Here is a 16687-nt window from a genome sequence, read left to right on the forward strand (position 1 = left end):
ATATATATATATACATATATATATACATATATATTAGTATATTTTGGTAGCAGTCTTTCCTGTAGACATATATTATTAAATATGACCGAAAAAGTAAGATTAATAATTCTAACACGAATTTTCTCAATCTTTCGTACAATACGCTTCACTGTTGGAGGTAAATCAAAAATCACTTCTCCAAAATTCATTTTTATTTCTAGTCTGACGCGACACGGGCGCGTTTCGTAAAACTTATTACATTTTCAAAGACTTCACAAATACACAACTGATTAGAACGTATCTCTGATTTTATATCTACATTTGAGTGAGGTGGGAAGGGTGATGTGGCATTAACACAAGTCAGAACAGGAGGGGATATTAATAGGGTATTAAAAGTATCAACACAAGACAGAACAGAAACAATGGGTATTGAATAGAAGTGTTTGTAGAAAGCCTATTTGTCCATATTTCTTGATGCTTCTATATTGGAGCGGAGTCTTGAGGTGGGTAGAATATAGTTGTGCAATAATTGGCTGTTGATTGCTGGTGTTGACTTCTTGATGTGTAGTGCCTCGCAAACGTCAAGCCGCCTGCTATCGCTGTATCTATCGATGATTTCTGTGTTGTTTACTAGGATTTCTCTGGCGATGGTTTGGTTATGGGAAGAGATTATATGTTCCTTAATGGAGCCCTGTTGCTTATGCATCGTTAAACGCCTAGAAAGAGATGTTGTTGTCTTGCCTATATACTGGGTTTTTTGGAGCTTACAGTCCCCAAGTGGGCATTTGAAGGCATAGACGACATTAGTCTCTTTTAAAGCGTTCTGTTTTGTGTCTGGAGAGTTTCTCATGAGTAGGCTGGCCGTTTTTCTGGTTTTATAGTAAATCGTCAGTTGTATCCTCTGATTTTTGTCTGTAGGGATAACGTTTCTATTAACAATATCTTTCAGGACCCTTTCCTCCGTTTTATGAGCTGTGGAAAAGAAGTTCCTGTAAAATAGTCTAATAGGGGGTATAGGTGTTGTGTTAGTTGTCTCTTCAGAGGTTGCATGGCTTTTCACTTTCCTTCTTATGATGTCTTCGATGAAACCATTGGAGAAGCCGTTATTGACTAGGACCTGCCTTACCCTACAGAGTTCTTCGTCGACTTGCTTCCATTCTGAGCTGTGGCTGAGAGCACGGTCGACGTATGCGTTAACAACACTCCTCTTGTACCTGTCAGGGCAGTCGCTGTTGGCATTTAGGCACATTCCTATGTTTGTTTCCTTAGTGTAGACTGCAGTGTGGAAACCTCCGCCCTTTTCCATGACTGTTACATCTAGAAAAGGCAGCTTCCCATCCTTTTCCGTCTCGTAAGTGAAACGCAGCACGGAACTCTGCTCAAATGCCTCCTTCAGCTTCTGCAGATGTCTGACATCAGGTACCTGTGTAAAAATGTCGTCAACATACCTGCAGTATATGGCCGGTTTCAAGTTCATGTCGACTAAGACTTTAACCTGTCTTGTACCTGACAGGTACAAGAGGAGTGTTGTTAACGCATACGTCGACCGTGCTCTCAGCCACAGCTCAGAATGGAAGCAAGTCGACGAAGAACTCTGTAGGGTAAGGCAGGTCCTAGTCAATAACGGCTTCTCCAATGGTTTCATCGAAGACATCATAAGAAGGAAAGTGAAAAGCCATGCAACCTCTGAAGAGACAACTAACACAACACCTATACCCCCTATTAGACTATTTTACAGGAACTTCTTTTCCACAGCTCATAAAACGGAGGAAAGGGTCCTGAAAGATATTGTTAATAGAAACGTTATCCCTACAGACAAAAATCAGAGGATACAACTGACGATTTACTATAAAACCAGAAAAACGGCCAGCCTACTCATGAGAAACTCTCCAGACACAAAACAGAACGCTTTAAAAGAGACTAATGTCGTCTATGCCTTCAAATGCCCACTTGGGGACTGTAAGCTCCAAAAAACCCAGTATATAGGCAAGACAACAACATCTCTTTCTAGGCGTTTAACGATGCATAAGCAACAGGGCTCCATTAAGGAACATATAATCTCTTCCCATAACCAAACCATCGCCAGAGAAATCCTAGTAAACAACACAGAAATCATCGATAGATACAGCGATAGCAGGCGGCTTGACGTTCGCGAGGCACTACACATCAAGAAGTCAACACCAGCAATCAACAGCCAATTATTGCACAACTATATTCTACCCACCTCAAGACTCCGCTCCAATATAGAAGCATCAAGAAATATGGACCAATAGGCTTTCTACAAACACTTCTATTCAATACCCATTGTTTCTGTTCTGTCTTGTGTTGATACTTTTAATACCCTATTAATATCCCCTCCTGTTCTGTCTTGTGTTAATGCCACATCACCCTTCCCACCTCACTCAAATGTAGATATAAAATCAGAGATACGTTCTAATCAGTTGTGTATTTGTGAAGTCTTTGAAAATGTAATAAGTTTTACGAAACGCGCCCGTGTCGCGTCAGACTAGAAATAAAAATGAATTTTGGAGAAGTGATTTTTGATTTACCTCCAACAGTGAAGCGTATTGTACGAAAGATTGAGAAAATTCGTGTTAGAATTATTAATCTTACTTTTTCGGTCATATTTAATAATACATATATATATATATACATATATATATATATATATATATATACATATATATATACATATATATATATATACATATATATATACATATATATATATACATATATATATATATATATATACATATATATATATACATATATATATACATATATATATATATATACATATATATATACATATATATATACATATATATATATATACATATATATATACATATATATATACATATATATATATATATATACATATATATATACATATATATATACATATATATATATATACATATATATATACATATATATATATATATATATATATATATATATATATATATATATATATATATATATATATATATATATATATTATATTGTTACAGTTATCCCTTACATAGCAGTTGATTCTGCCCCTTCCTTCCGTCTTCAACATCAAGACTCGCCAGCAACACGTTCCAAAACATATTATCCAGTCCCCCCCCCCCCCCCAACCGCAAGAACCGCTCCCCTGCGGCCCGCCGGCTCCCAATCAACACTCGTTAACGATGAATAAATCGACAAGGGCCGTGACGAGGGTTCGAACCATTATCTCGTTAAGGCTCGTTACTCTGCTGGCGCCCTGTTCCAGACCCTGCCACCTCACCCGTCTGACGTCATCACCCCTGTATATAGGCTCGGGCAGGAGGGCTGAGCAGTCCCTCGACTAGTTACAGCCCCGCTCCTGTGCCAGGTAAGTCCACTACGGGCTCACCATAGCCCGTGCTGCTAGAAACTTTTTGTTTCCAGTAGCTGAATCTTAAACAACGGCTGAGGCGTCAGAAAAACCCTTCTGGTGCTCCATAGCTTAGGTGTCTTCCTGTTGACGTTCTTGACGGATGGTTATCTTGAGATGATTTTGGGGCTTTGGTGTCCCCGCGGCCCGGTCCTCGGCCAGGCCTCCACCTCCAGGAAGCAGCCCGTGCCAGCTGACTAACATCCACGTACCTATTTTACTGCTAGGTAACAGGGGCATAGGGTGAAAGAAACTCTGCTCATCGTTTCTCGCCGGCGCCCGGGATAGAACCCGGGACCACAGGATCACAAGTACAGTGTTCTGTCCGCTGAGCCTCCGGATTCGGAGTGCTGAGGTTCCGAGTTCGATCCCAGGTGGAGGCGGAAACAAAAATGGGCAGATTTTCTTTCACCCTGATGCACCTGTTACCTAGCAGTAAATAGGTACCTGGGAGTTAGACAGCTGCTACGGGTTGCTTCCCGGCGGAGTGTAACAAAACGGAGGCCTGGTCGAGGACCGGGCCGTGGGGACGCTAAGCCCCGAAATCATCTCAAGATAACCTGTCACCACAACCCCACTTTTTTTTTTTTTTTGAGATATATACAAGAGTTGTTACATTCTTGTACAGCCACTAGTACGCGTAGCGTTTCGGGCAGGTCCTTAATCCTATGGTCCCTGGGATCCACACAGCCTACAGTTAAGGATTTGCGCCCAGTAAATCCTCCCCGGCCAGGATACGAACCCATGACATAGCGCTCGCATATGCTCGCATAGCTCGCATAGCGCACATTAGGTGAATACCGTCAAATGGTCAATCTTGGCCAAGATATGAACGGCCTTTAAGAATCCAAGCACGATTCTGTCAGGTCGTTGTCTGCTACATTTATCTCACCATTTTGGGACTATACGTCACCACGTCCCTTTATCTCGTTAAGCACAAAGCGAAGCTAGAAGAAGTTCAGGGGGAATGACACCAGACTTGTCCCAGAGCTAAGAGGCTTGAGTCACGAGGACAGACTAAAGGAGTTTAACCTCTCGCCACTGAAACAGGGAAGAAAGGGAGTAGACATGATCACCACATCTAAACGACTTTGGGGAATGGAGTAGACAAGGACAGACTGATTAGCTGGGTGACCACAGATGGTAACTAAAAACGCAAATGATCCCCCACAGAAATTAGTGAACAAATTGAATGCATTAAGAAGTGGATTTGAGGAAGTATATTGTATATACAGCTTCAAATGTATATATGACAGTTCAATAAGCTTTATAATGTATATACCAGTCAGTTAAGTTTTGAGAGGCGGGATGCAACATTCCCCACAAGCTGACAACATTTTGTCCAAACCTTCAGGCATGCACGCACAATAAGCCCCTCTAACTCAAGATCACCGCACTCAAGATCACCGCACTCAAGATCACCGCACTTCACGACACAGCCACAAAATCACTAGAGAAGTTTAATAAGAAATGCGCTGCAAAGTCATGCCGGCTTGGCTCGTTCTTTGATAATTACTTGATAACAACTGCAATGATCGACAGAGACAGCGATAATGGAAGATTAGACAGTGCAAAAGCTCTTCACATTAAGCGCTCATTCAATTATCAACCGTCTAGGAACGTTCTACCGTCAGCAAGATTCTCGAGTACTGTCAACTTACAGGCTGGGATATAGACGTATCTGGCAGCTTTCTCAAAACCCAAATGTCGAGTACACAATGTGTCAACTTTGTGAAAGAGAAAACATGCACTCTCTTGAACATTATATTGTAGAATGTCCCATACTGACTGACTTTCGCCCTCCTGGGCTAAGGTATGCTGAACTCTGTAGTTACTATATGAGTACTGGAACACTTGATGATATATTGGACTTGTATCCAAAATTGACCATGTAATGTATCAATCATACAATGTATGTATGTGATGTAACTATATAACCTGAGCTTGTAAAAGCACCTTCATCACCTTCAGTGATTAAGTGCTTAATTGCACACTAGTTTCTTTATCAGCTACCTCACCCTGTCAGGGTAAATGAGACAAATGTATGTGAATGCATGTATGTGTGTATATATGTATGTGTATGTGTGTGTGTGTATGTATGGGTATAAAGCATATATGGAAGCTGATCAGAATTACATTTCACCTTTGTGAATGTACATTAATGACACTATGTAAAAGACACATCTAATACTTTATGTAGGGCGTACGTAAATCTGTGTATCTTTGTATTTACGTATGTAGGTTAGCTTAGCATTTTAAAAGCACCGAATCACCTTCTGTGGTTGAGTGTTCAATAAACCCTTGAACTGTATGTTTAACACTTCTCTAACCCTGTCCATGGAGGACAGAAGAAAATGTATATATGCTGGTTAGCATTGTAAATGTCTGGCCACGTCTGTGGTAGAAAAAAAAAAAATAAAAATAAAAAAAAAAAAAAAAAAAACTTACACCCCACTATCTCGACGTTTCGGTCCGTCCTGGACCATTCTCAAGTCGGAGAATGGTCCAGGACGGACCGAAACGTCGTCGTCCCTTCACTTTCTGGTGTGGGGTTTGGTCAACATATTTCAGCTACGTTATTGCGACTCCTCGTCTACACCCCACTATCTCCCTAGCTGCCCAGAGAGAATCCCAGACCAGATTATCTGATTATGTATGCTCTTTCACTCTGCCTCTGAGAAAGCAAAGATGTTTCAGCGAAATGCGCCAGACTCGTTAAAAGTGTTAATGAAGTTAGGAGAGTCAATAAAGAAGCAAAGAAGTACATCAAAGAGACCCTCATCTGCACTGAGCTGTTAAACACCACAAACGATATGGTGGATTTTCTGATAGTCAAAAAAATCATTTCTAAATGTGGTGATTGTCCTGGTGTATAATTCACCAGATGCAAATCCTCAGCAGTTTAAAGACCAACTTGTGAAAATAGAATACTGCTTACACAACCTCACAAACCCTGCCCCAAACATCACCTTACTTGACCACTTTAACTTAAGGCACCTAAAATGGAAAAAAAACGGAGTGATATTTATATAGTTATAGCAGAGAGGATCCCAGAAAACAGTCTAAATGAACAGTTACAAATGACCTGTTGCAGATGTGTGTGACTGATTTGCGGTAAACCATTAAATAGAAGCAAAGAGAAAATACAGCACCCTAGATTTAATTTTTACAATGATAAAGATTACAAATACATGATACTCAGATCACAGCCTAATCCAAGTTGAGACAAGCATGAGCAGCAGACCTGTGCAGAGTCTCAAACCCACGAGGAGCACAATTCAGCAAATTCACTTTTAATTACAAACTGATTAACTGGGAACAAATAAACCAAGACCTCGCAGACATATGCCGGGAAGAACACGCAGATAATGACAACTTTACCCAGTGCTTCCAGGAAATATACCACTAAGGAAGAGGAGAAAAATATACAAACGCTAATGAGGACGGCCTTCCCTCTAAAGGCGAAGAAAACAAATTGCAAAACATCACAAGTGGTCCAATCCATGCTAATGACGACAAGGAAGGCTGTGTAGACATATAGAAACGATCGAACTAAGGCTGAAATAATCAATCCAGGAGACGCACACAGAGCAAAACGCCATAAGAGAAATAGAGAGGAATCCAAATTACTTTTTCTCCTGTGAAAAGTCCAGAACAAAACTAAATCCAGTTTTGGGTCCTTGCACAAGGGCGAGGGAATTTTCATAGATGATAACGGAAACTAAGTGACATACCTCTCAATCCCACTCTGTTGCAGAAGAACTCTTCAGTCCACTGGCACACCTTTCCTGTCACTGCCTGTTGCTCAGTATCGTGTGCCAGCCTTCCCTCCTGTGTCGGAGGCTTCCTCACACTCCACAAATATTAAATCCATCCACCCTTCTTATTTACAACTGTAACACTGAAGAAGTTCTTTCTGCCATCTCTGTAACACACTGGTGACTAGTCTCCATACATGCCCACTCGTTCAGCTACTCCTAGTTTTAAGCAATGTATCTTTCGCTGGTTTAGACATTTCCATTATAATCATACCTGTGGTTATCATGACGGCTGTAACTCCTCTCCCCAGCAAGGTGGTGAGGTCCGGTTCACTCTACCTGTTCTCGAAGCTCCGGTCCCCTCAGCTCAGGAACGATCCTCGTTTCATATTTTTTGACCTTTTCTAACTTCGTTTGTGCTTTTTCAGGTGAGTTCTTTGGAGGAGGGCTGCATATTCTTGAGTGGGTCTGACATGGGTTGTTTATTAGACCCAGAAGATTTCTTTGTCCACACTCCTGAAGGCTTCACAGACGTTGGCCATAATGACATATGTTGCTGTGTCCACAACATATAGGGGGTTGTGTCTACTCCTTGGCATATATCCTTCCTTATACACATATTTGTCCTTCCTTCATTCTATACTATTGTGTGGTTTTTATCACGTCACTTCTTATCTTCATATATATACAGTTAGCTGGGATAAAGTCTAGTAGCCACTTCTCAGCGCCCCACAACCGTGTGCCAAGTTCCCCTTTACAGGGTTTAACACACGCTGTATGTACCGTTTCTTCGCATTAGTTTTATATTGTCTGTAAACACTGAATTGAAAGAGTCAATTTCGTGTCATTTCGTTGACATATAATATTAATTGTGACCTAGTACTGACCCTTGTGATACTCCCCTCGTTACCTCTCTCCACTCTGGTACCTCCCCTCTCTCACCATAACTCTGCGCTTCCCTACTGAGAGGTACTCTTTCACCCACGTTTGGCCAGTAGGCCTATTCCACGTTCTAATGTTCGTATGCTCCGATAACGCTAAAAGAATACCGCAATCTCACCTATTGAGATATACGAGGCAGGTGAAGGTAAGCACCACAGTGCCACACACAACAAGGGTAACGCCTGCCTCAAACACCCAAAGTATCCACATAAGTGATTACAAATTAGAAAACAGTAGACAAATTCTTAACTATGTTGTATAACCCAGCGAGGAAGCAGTCATTCATTATACTATGTTGCAATGTGTGTGTGTGTGTGTGTGTGTGTGTGTGTGTGTGTGTGTGTGTGTGTGTGTGTGTGTGTGTGTGTGTGTGTGTGTGTGTGTGTGTGTGTGTGTACTCAATTGTACTCACCTAATTGTGCTTGCGGGGGTTGAGCTCTGGCTCTTTGGTCCCGCCTCTCAACTGTCAATCAACTGATGTACAGGTTCCTGAGCCTACTGGGCTCTATCATATCTACATTTAAAACTGTGTATGGAGTCAGCCTCCACCACATCACTGCCTAATGCATTCCATCCGTTAACTACTCTGACACTGAAAAAGTTCTTTCTAACGTCTCTGTGACTCATTTGGCAACATTTGGGAACTCAGTTTCCACCTGTGTTCCCTTATTCGCGAACCACCTGTGTTAAACACTTTATCCTCATCTACCCTGTCAATTTTCCTGAGAATTTTGTAGGTAGTGATCATGTCTTCCCTTACTCTTCTGTCTTCCAGTGTCGTGAGATGAATTTCCCGCAGCCTTTCCTCGTAACTCATGCCTCTTAGTTCTGGGACTAGTCTAGTGGCATACCTTTGGACTTTTTCCAGCTTCGTCTTGTGCTTGACAAGGTACGGGCTCCATGCTGGGGCCGCATACTCCAGGATTGGTCTTACATACGTGGTAAACAGGGTTCTGTATGATTCCTTACACAGGTTCCTGAAGGCTGTTCAGCAGCATTCCTCTGATGTTAGCCAGCCTCGCGTACGCTGCAGATGTAATCCTTTTTACGTGGGCTTCGGGAGACAGGTTTGGTGTGATATCAACTCTTATCACACCAAACAAGGTGATCCAAGGATGTAGCAACAAGTGCCAGGAGACCATCAACAAGTGCCAGGAGAGCATCAGTGCCAGGAGAGCATCAACAAGTGCCAGGAGACCATCAACAAGTGCCAGGAGAGCATCAGTGCCAGGAGAGCATCAACAAGTGCCAGGAGACCATCAACAAGTGCCAGGAGACCATCAACAAGTGCCAGGAGAGCATCAACAAGTGCCAGGAGACCATCAACAAGTGCCAGGAGACCATCAACAAGTGCCAGGAGACCATCAACAAGTGCCAGGAGAGCATCAACAAGTGCCAGTAGCGCATCAACAAGTGCCAGGAGAGCATCAACAAGTGCCAGGAGAACATCAACAAGTGCCAGGAGACCATCAACAAGTGCCAGTAGCGCATCAACAAGTGCCAGGAGAGCATCAACAAGTGCCAGGAGAACATCAACAAGTGCCAGGAGAGCATCAACAAGTGCCAGGAGAACATCAACAAGTGCCAGGAGAGCATCAACAAGTGCCAGGAGACCATCAACAAGTGCCAGGAGAGCATCAACAAGTGCCAGTAGCGCATCAACAAGTGCCAGGAGAACATCAACAAGTGCCAGGAGACCATCAACAAGTGCCAGGAGAACATCAACAAGTGCCAGGAGAACATCAACAAGTGCCAGGAGACCATCAACAAGTGCCAGGAGAGCATCAACAAGTGCCAGGAGACCATCAACAAGTGCCAGGAGAACATCAACAAGTGCCAGGAGACCATCAACAAGTGCCAGGAGACCATCAACAAGTGCCAGGAGACCATCAACAAGTGCCAGGAGACCATCAACAAGTGCCAGGAGACCATCAACAAGTGCCAGGAGAGCATCAACAAGTGCCAGGAGACCATCAACAAGTGCCAGGAGAACATCAACAAGTGCCAGGAGACCATCAACAAGTGCCAGTAGAACATCAACAAGTGCCAGGAGAACATCAACAAGTGCCAGGAGAACATCAACAAGTGCCAGGAGAACATCAACAAGTGCCAGGAGAACATCAACAAGTGCCAGGAGAACATCAACAAGTGCCAGGAGAACATCAACAAGTGCCAGGAGACCATCAACAAGTGCCAGGAGAACATCAACAAGTGCCAGGAGACCATCAACAAGTGCCAGGAGAGCATCAACAAGTGCCAGGAGAACATCAACAAGTGCCAGGAGAGCAGCAACAAGTGCCAGTAGCGCAGCAACAAGTGCCAGGAGAACATCAACAAGTGCCAGGAGAACATCAACAAGTGCCAGGAGAACATCAACAAGTGCCAGGAGAACATCAACAAGTGCCAGGAGAACATCAACAAGTGCCAGGAGAACATCAACAAGTGCCAGGAGAACATCAACAAGTGCCAGGAGAACATCAACAAGTGCCAGGAGAACATCAACAAGTGCCAGGAGAACATCAACAAGTGCCAGGTGAGCATCAACAAGTGCCAGGAGAGCATCAACAAGTGCCAGGAGAGCATCAACAAGTGCCAGGAGAACATCAACAAGTGCCAGGAGAACATCAACAAGTGCCAGGTGAGCATCAACAAGTGCCAGGAGAACATCAACAAGTGCCAGTAGCGCAGCAACAAGTGCCAGGAGAGCATCAACAAGTGCCAGGAGCGCATACATTCCCCCCAGACACGTGCGCAGATGCGCTTCTCTGCACTATAAGGGGGATAGGGAAGCCGCAGCTGGAGCGTCTAGCGGCCACAAGAACACGTTCTCACCAGCATGGCCCATCACGTCCCCCAGCTGTGTGCCGGCGGCGGCATCCAACGGTGCCAGCGGCGGCGGCATCCAACGGTGCCAGCGGGGCTATATGCGCCCCTCGCGGGCTTTTTACTCAACCACCGGCCCCGACCCTCTACCATGTTGGGCTACGTCCCGCCACCCCGCACCAGCGCCCGGGATTGGCGCGCGAGTGACGGTACATCATCCTATAGCACGGTTCACATCCCCCAGCTGTGTCCTGGTGGTCCTAGGGTGTCAGGTCGGGACTAATAAGGTGGAGGTGGTCCTAGGGTGTCAGGTCGGGACCAATAAGGTGCTGGTGGTCCTAGGGTGTCAGGTCGGGACCAATAAGGTGGAGGTGGTCCTAGGGTGTGAGGTCGAGACCAATAAGGTGCTGGTGGTCCTAGGGTGTGAGGTCGGGACCAATAAGGTGGTGGTGGTCCTAGGGTGTGAGGTCGGGACCAATAAGGTGGTGGTGGTCCTAGGGTGGTGGCGAGGGTGGAAACCAAACTTGGCGAATATTGACGATGAAGTAAATAATTTATAATTGCCAGGTTGCCAGCGAGTAAAATGTTGCCGGAGTTCAAGAGTGTTAGTGTGTAGGGGGGATGGAACTACCAGGGGAAAGTGCCAAGTCATTACGCCTGTATAGCACAGGGAAGAGATGAGGATAAGGATTTGGATGGGACGGGGGAAGGAATCGCCGCAAGCACGGTCGGGGATTGAACTCCGACCTGCATGAAGCGACACTGTCGATCATGTGGTTGCCAAAGTGGTTGGGCAGTGTGTGTGAGTACTCACCTAGTTGTGCTTGCGGGGGTTAAGCTTTGGCTCTTTGGTCCCGCCTCTCAACTGTCAATCTACTGATGTACAGGTTCCTGAGCCTACTGGGCTCTATCATATTATATTTGAAACTGTGTATGGATTCAGCCTCCACCACATCACTGCCTAATACATTCCAACTGTTAACTACTCTGACACTGAAAAAGTTCTTTCTAACGTCCTTGTGGCTCATTTGGGTACTCAGTTTCCACCTGTGTCCCCTTGTTCGTGTTCCACCCGTCTAAATAGTTTGTGTTTGTCCACACTGTCAATTCCTCTGAGAATTTTGTAGGTGTTGATCATGTCCCACCTTACTCTTCTGTCTTCCAGGGACTTGAGGTTTAGCTCCCGTAGCCTTTCCTCGTTGCTCATACCTCTCAGTACTGGGACTAGTCTGGTGGCATATCTCTGAATCTTGTCTAACTTTGTCTTGTGTTTGACTAGGTATGGACTCCAGGCTGGAGCTGCATACTCCAGGATTGGTCCTACATAAGTGGTATACAGGGTCCTGAACGATTCCTTACACAAGTTTCTAAAGGCAGTTCTTATGTTGGCCAGTCTAGCATATGCCGCTGATGATATCCTTTTGATGTGGGCCTCTGGGGACAGGTTCGGTGTGATATCAACTCCCAGATCTTTCTCTCTATTTGACTCTTGCAGGATATCACGTCCATGATGGTACATTGTGGTCAGCCTTCTGCTACCTTCGACTAATTTCATTACTTTACATTTCCTGAGTTGAACTTTAACAGCCATTTTCAAGACCATTCCTCCAGTTTGTCCAGGTCGTCCTGTAGTCTCTGTCTATCTTCACCTGTCTTGATTCTTCTCAATGTTTGCTGATGATGCAAACATTGAGACGAATGAGTCTATACCCTCTGGAAGTGTGTGAGCGAGAGTGTGAGTGTGAACGAGTGTGTGGGAGTGAGCGAGAGTGTGAGCGAGAGCGTGGGAGTGAGCGAGAATGTGAGTTTGAGCGAGAGTGTGAGCGAGAGTGTAAGTGTGAGCGAGAGTGTGAGCGAGAGTGAGAGTGAGAGTGTGAGCGAGAGTGTGAGCGAGAGTGTGAGCGAGAGTGTAAGTGTGAGCGAGAGTGTAAGTGTGAGCGAGAGTGTAAGTGTGAGCGAGAGTGTGAGTGAGAGTGAGAGTGTGAGTGTAAGAGTGTGAGAGTGAGCGAGAGTGAGCGAGAGTGTGAGAGTGAGCGAGAGTGTGAGAGTGAGCGAGAGTGTGTGACGGAGAGTGTGAGTGTGACGGAGAGTAAGAGTGTGTGAGTGTGAGCGAGAGTGTGAGAGTGAGCGAGAGTGTGAGTGTGAGCGAGAGTGTGAGTGTGACGGAGAGTGAGAGTGTGAGTGTGACGGAGAGTGTGAGTGTGTGTGTGTGAGAGTGTGAGAGAGAGTGGAGAGTGAGCAAGAGTGTAAGAGTGAATAACCTCATGCACTGGGCCATCAACACTTGCCATGGTGGAACTTAACAGGTTAGTATCCTTCGTCAACTGATCGGTTTACGGGTGTGGTGGGTGGCTGGTGGGTTTACGGGGTGTGGTGGGTGGCTGGTGGGTTTACGGGGTGTGGTGGGTTTACGGGGTGTGGTGGGTGGCAGGTGGGTTTACGGGGTGTGGTGGGTGGCAGGTGGGTTTACGGGGTGTGATGGGTGGCTGGTGGGTTTACGGGGTGTGGTGGGTGGCTGGTGGGTTTACGGGGTGTGGTGGGTGGCTGGTGGGTTTACGGGGTGTGGTGGGTGGCTGGTGGGTTTACGGGGTGTGGTGGGTGGCTGGTGGGTTTACGGGGTGTGGTGGGTGGCTGGTGGGTTTACGGGGTGTGGTGGGTGGCTGGTGGGTTTACGGGGTGTGGTGGGTGGCTGGTGGGTTTACGGGGTGTGGTGGGTGGCAGGTGGGTTTACGGGGTGTGGTGGGTGGCAGGTGGGTTTACGGGGTGTGATGGGTGGCTGGTGGGTTTACGGGGTGTGGTGGGTGGCTGGTGGGTTTACGGGTGTGGTGGGTGGCTGGTGGGTTTACGGGTGTGGTGGGTGGCTGGTGGGTTTACGGGTGTGGTGGGTGGCTGGTGGGTTTACGGGGTGTGGTGGGTGGCTGGTGGGTTTACGGGGTGTGGTGGGTGGCTGGTGGGTTTACGGGGTGTGGAGGGTGGCTGGTGGGTTTACGGGGTGTGGAGGGTGGCTGGTGGGTTTACGGGGTGTGGTGGGTGGCTGGTGGGTTTACGGGGTGTGGTGGGTGGCTGGTGGGTTTACGGGGTGTGGTGGGTGGCTGGTGGGTTTACGGGGTGTGGTGGGTGGCTGGTGGGTTTACGGGGTGTGGTGGGTGGCTGGTGGGTTTACGGGGTGTGGTGGGTGGCTGGTGGGTTTACGGGGTGTGGTGGGTGGCAGGTGGGTTTACGGGTGTGGTGGGTGGCAGGTGGGTTTACGGGGTGTGATGGGTGGCTGGTGGGTTTACGGGGTGTGGTGGGTTTACGGGTGTGGTGGGTGGCTGGTGGGTTTACGGGGTGTGGTGGGTGGCAGGTGGGTTTACGGGTGTGGTGGGTGGCAGGTGGGTTTACGGGGTGTGGTGGGTGGCTGGTGGGTTTACGGGGTGTGGTGGGTGGCTGGTGGGTTTACGGGTGTGGTGGGTAGCAGGTGGGTTTACGGGGTGTGGTGGGTGGCTGGTGAGTTTACGGGGTGTGGTGGGTGGCTGGTGGGATTACGGGTGTGGTGGGTGGCTGGTGGGTTTACGGGTGTGGTGGGTGGCTGGTGGGTTTACGGGTGTAGTGGGTGGCTGGTGGGTTTACGGGGTGTGGTGGGTGGCTGGTGGGTTTACGAGGTGTGGTGGGTGGCTGGTGGGTTTACGGGTGTGGTGGGTTTACGGGGTGTGGAGGGTGGCAGGTGAGTTTACGGGGTGTGGTGGGTGGCTGGTGGGTTTACGGGGTGTGGAGGGTGGCTGGTGAGTTTACGGGGTGTGGTGGGTGGCTGGTGGGTTTACGGGGTGTGGTGGGTGGCTGGTGGGTTTACGGTGTGTGGTGGGTGGCTGGTGGGTTTACGGGGTGTGGTGGGTGGCTGGTGGGTTTACGGGGTGTGGAGGGTGGCAGGTGGGTTTACGGGGTGTGGTGGGTGGCTGGTGGGTTTACGGGGTGTGGTGGGTGGCTGGTGGGTTTACGGGGTGTGGAGGGTGGCTGGTGGGTTTACGGGGTGTGGTGGGTGGCTGGTGGGTTTACGGGGTGTGGTGGGTGGCTGGTGGGTTTACGGGGTGTGGTGGGTGGCTGGTGGGTTTACGGGGTGCTTAGATATAGTTCCACATTCACATATGGAACTAACAGAACAAGAACCCGGCAATGTGATGTTATAGTGGCCAGAATACACCTGGGATACAGATGTGTCCGGCAGCTCTCTCAAAACCCAAATGTCGGAATATAGCATGTGTTAACTTTGTGAAAGTGTCGGAAAGTGTCACCCTCCCCCCCCAACATGGGTCATTCCTCCCCCCTCCCTCACGCCCCCCCCCCCAGCGTGGGTCATCCTCACGTAACTAACGTGAACCACTTGGTCTCTCGGTCTTCTTTTTTACCATATTTCCCTCCCACCATATTCTCCCTTTTTCTCTCATCACATCTGCTGGCTGTTGCCCTTAAAATCACACACGCACACATGTGTTAAGGCAGGACGGTAGACGCAGGAAATAGGAGAAACATGGAGACCTACGAAGGAACGACCCCCCCCCCCCCCCCCCGGGGCCAACGACGTAACTACGACGTTGCTGCAACGTTTGAACACGATTTATAACACCTAACAGTTGTACCAACCCATACGGCAAGTTGTAGCAACGTTGTGATCAGAGCCGCTCAGTAATGTTACTTCTGGAGTTGGTGGTGGAGGAGGCGACCAGGTCGAGCGCCTCTAGGCACCGTCACGTTGAGATATATATATTTTTTTTTTTTTTTGAGATATATACAACAGTTGTTACATTCTTGTACAGCCACTAGTACGCGTAGCGTTTCGGGCAAGTCCCTGGAATACGATCCCCTGCCGCGAAGAATCGTTAGCCACGTGCACAAGGTGGCTGCCATCTTCAGTAAGCAGCACTCTCCTGGAGTGCCCGGCCCCTGGCACTGTCAGTCACCTGGACGAGGTTGACAACTGTACACGTTTAGGTCGGCTATAGTTGAGCCTTCAACGACGAGGAGACTTCTGCCGCCCACTGCCCCGTACAAGCCCAATATGTTGTCACGGGAACAACCTGTCCCAACAAGCGCCCGCCCTCACCCACCTTCACATCACCTGGAGAGTTATCAAGATATTTGTGATGATGTGAAAGTTCATTACGGTTCCAGGAATAGTCTACAAGTAAACTGGCTAATGAACCTTTGTTACAAACTCCAATTATTCTCAAGTTATAATGTTATTGTGTAATAAAATGTTAATTTAAAATAAAAAGAGCACACTGAAATAGTTTTAAAATTCCATATTTCACTTTATCGTCAATAATATACTATATTAATGTAACCAAACATAATGGAACCTAACGTAACTTAACGTAACCAAACTTTAATCTAAAGCAACCTTAACCTAACCATGGATAGAGCGTAGATAATAGCACTAATTATGTAGTCCTTCCCCAAACCATTCCCTTGAGTGGATATCCTCCCTGAGGACAGGTTGTCCCACAGAGATGTTAGCAACCACAACTCAAGGCGCTCAGGTTTCAGCAGCCTTTTGCTAGGACTGCTATTCTGAAAGCATCACTAGATCAGCCATCACTGGCCCGCGCGACGCCTGGCGTCACTGGTCACCACGACGCCTGGCGTCACTGGTCACCACGACGCCAGGCGTCACTGGTCACCACGACGCCTGGCGTCACTGGTCACCACGACGCCTGGCGTCACTGGTCACCACGACGCCCGGCGTCACTGGTCACCACGACGCCCGGCGTCACTGGTCACCACGACGCCCGGCGTCACTGGT

The 16687-nt window shown here is 47.2% G+C and overlaps 1 protein-coding gene across 1 annotated transcript in view; it reads left to right on the forward strand.

Moving 5' to 3' along the window:
- LOC138365255 (uro-adherence factor A-like) overlaps positions 1-16687 on the forward strand; it is a 34811-nt gene that overhangs the window by 15327 nt on the left and 2797 nt on the right. Inside the window, exons 2-3 of the mRNA XM_069325526.1 lie at positions 9156-9396; positions 12632-12892. Of these exons, the coding sequence (XP_069181627.1) occupies positions 9156-9396; positions 12632-12892 (502 nt within the window). The remainder of the gene's footprint in view (positions 1-9155; positions 9397-12631; positions 12893-16687) is intronic.

Source organism: Procambarus clarkii, chromosome 16 (assembly GCF_040958095.1).
Source record: "Procambarus clarkii isolate CNS0578487 chromosome 16, FALCON_Pclarkii_2.0, whole genome shotgun sequence".
Taxonomy (NCBI): Eukaryota; Metazoa; Arthropoda; class Malacostraca; order Decapoda; family Cambaridae; genus Procambarus; species Procambarus clarkii.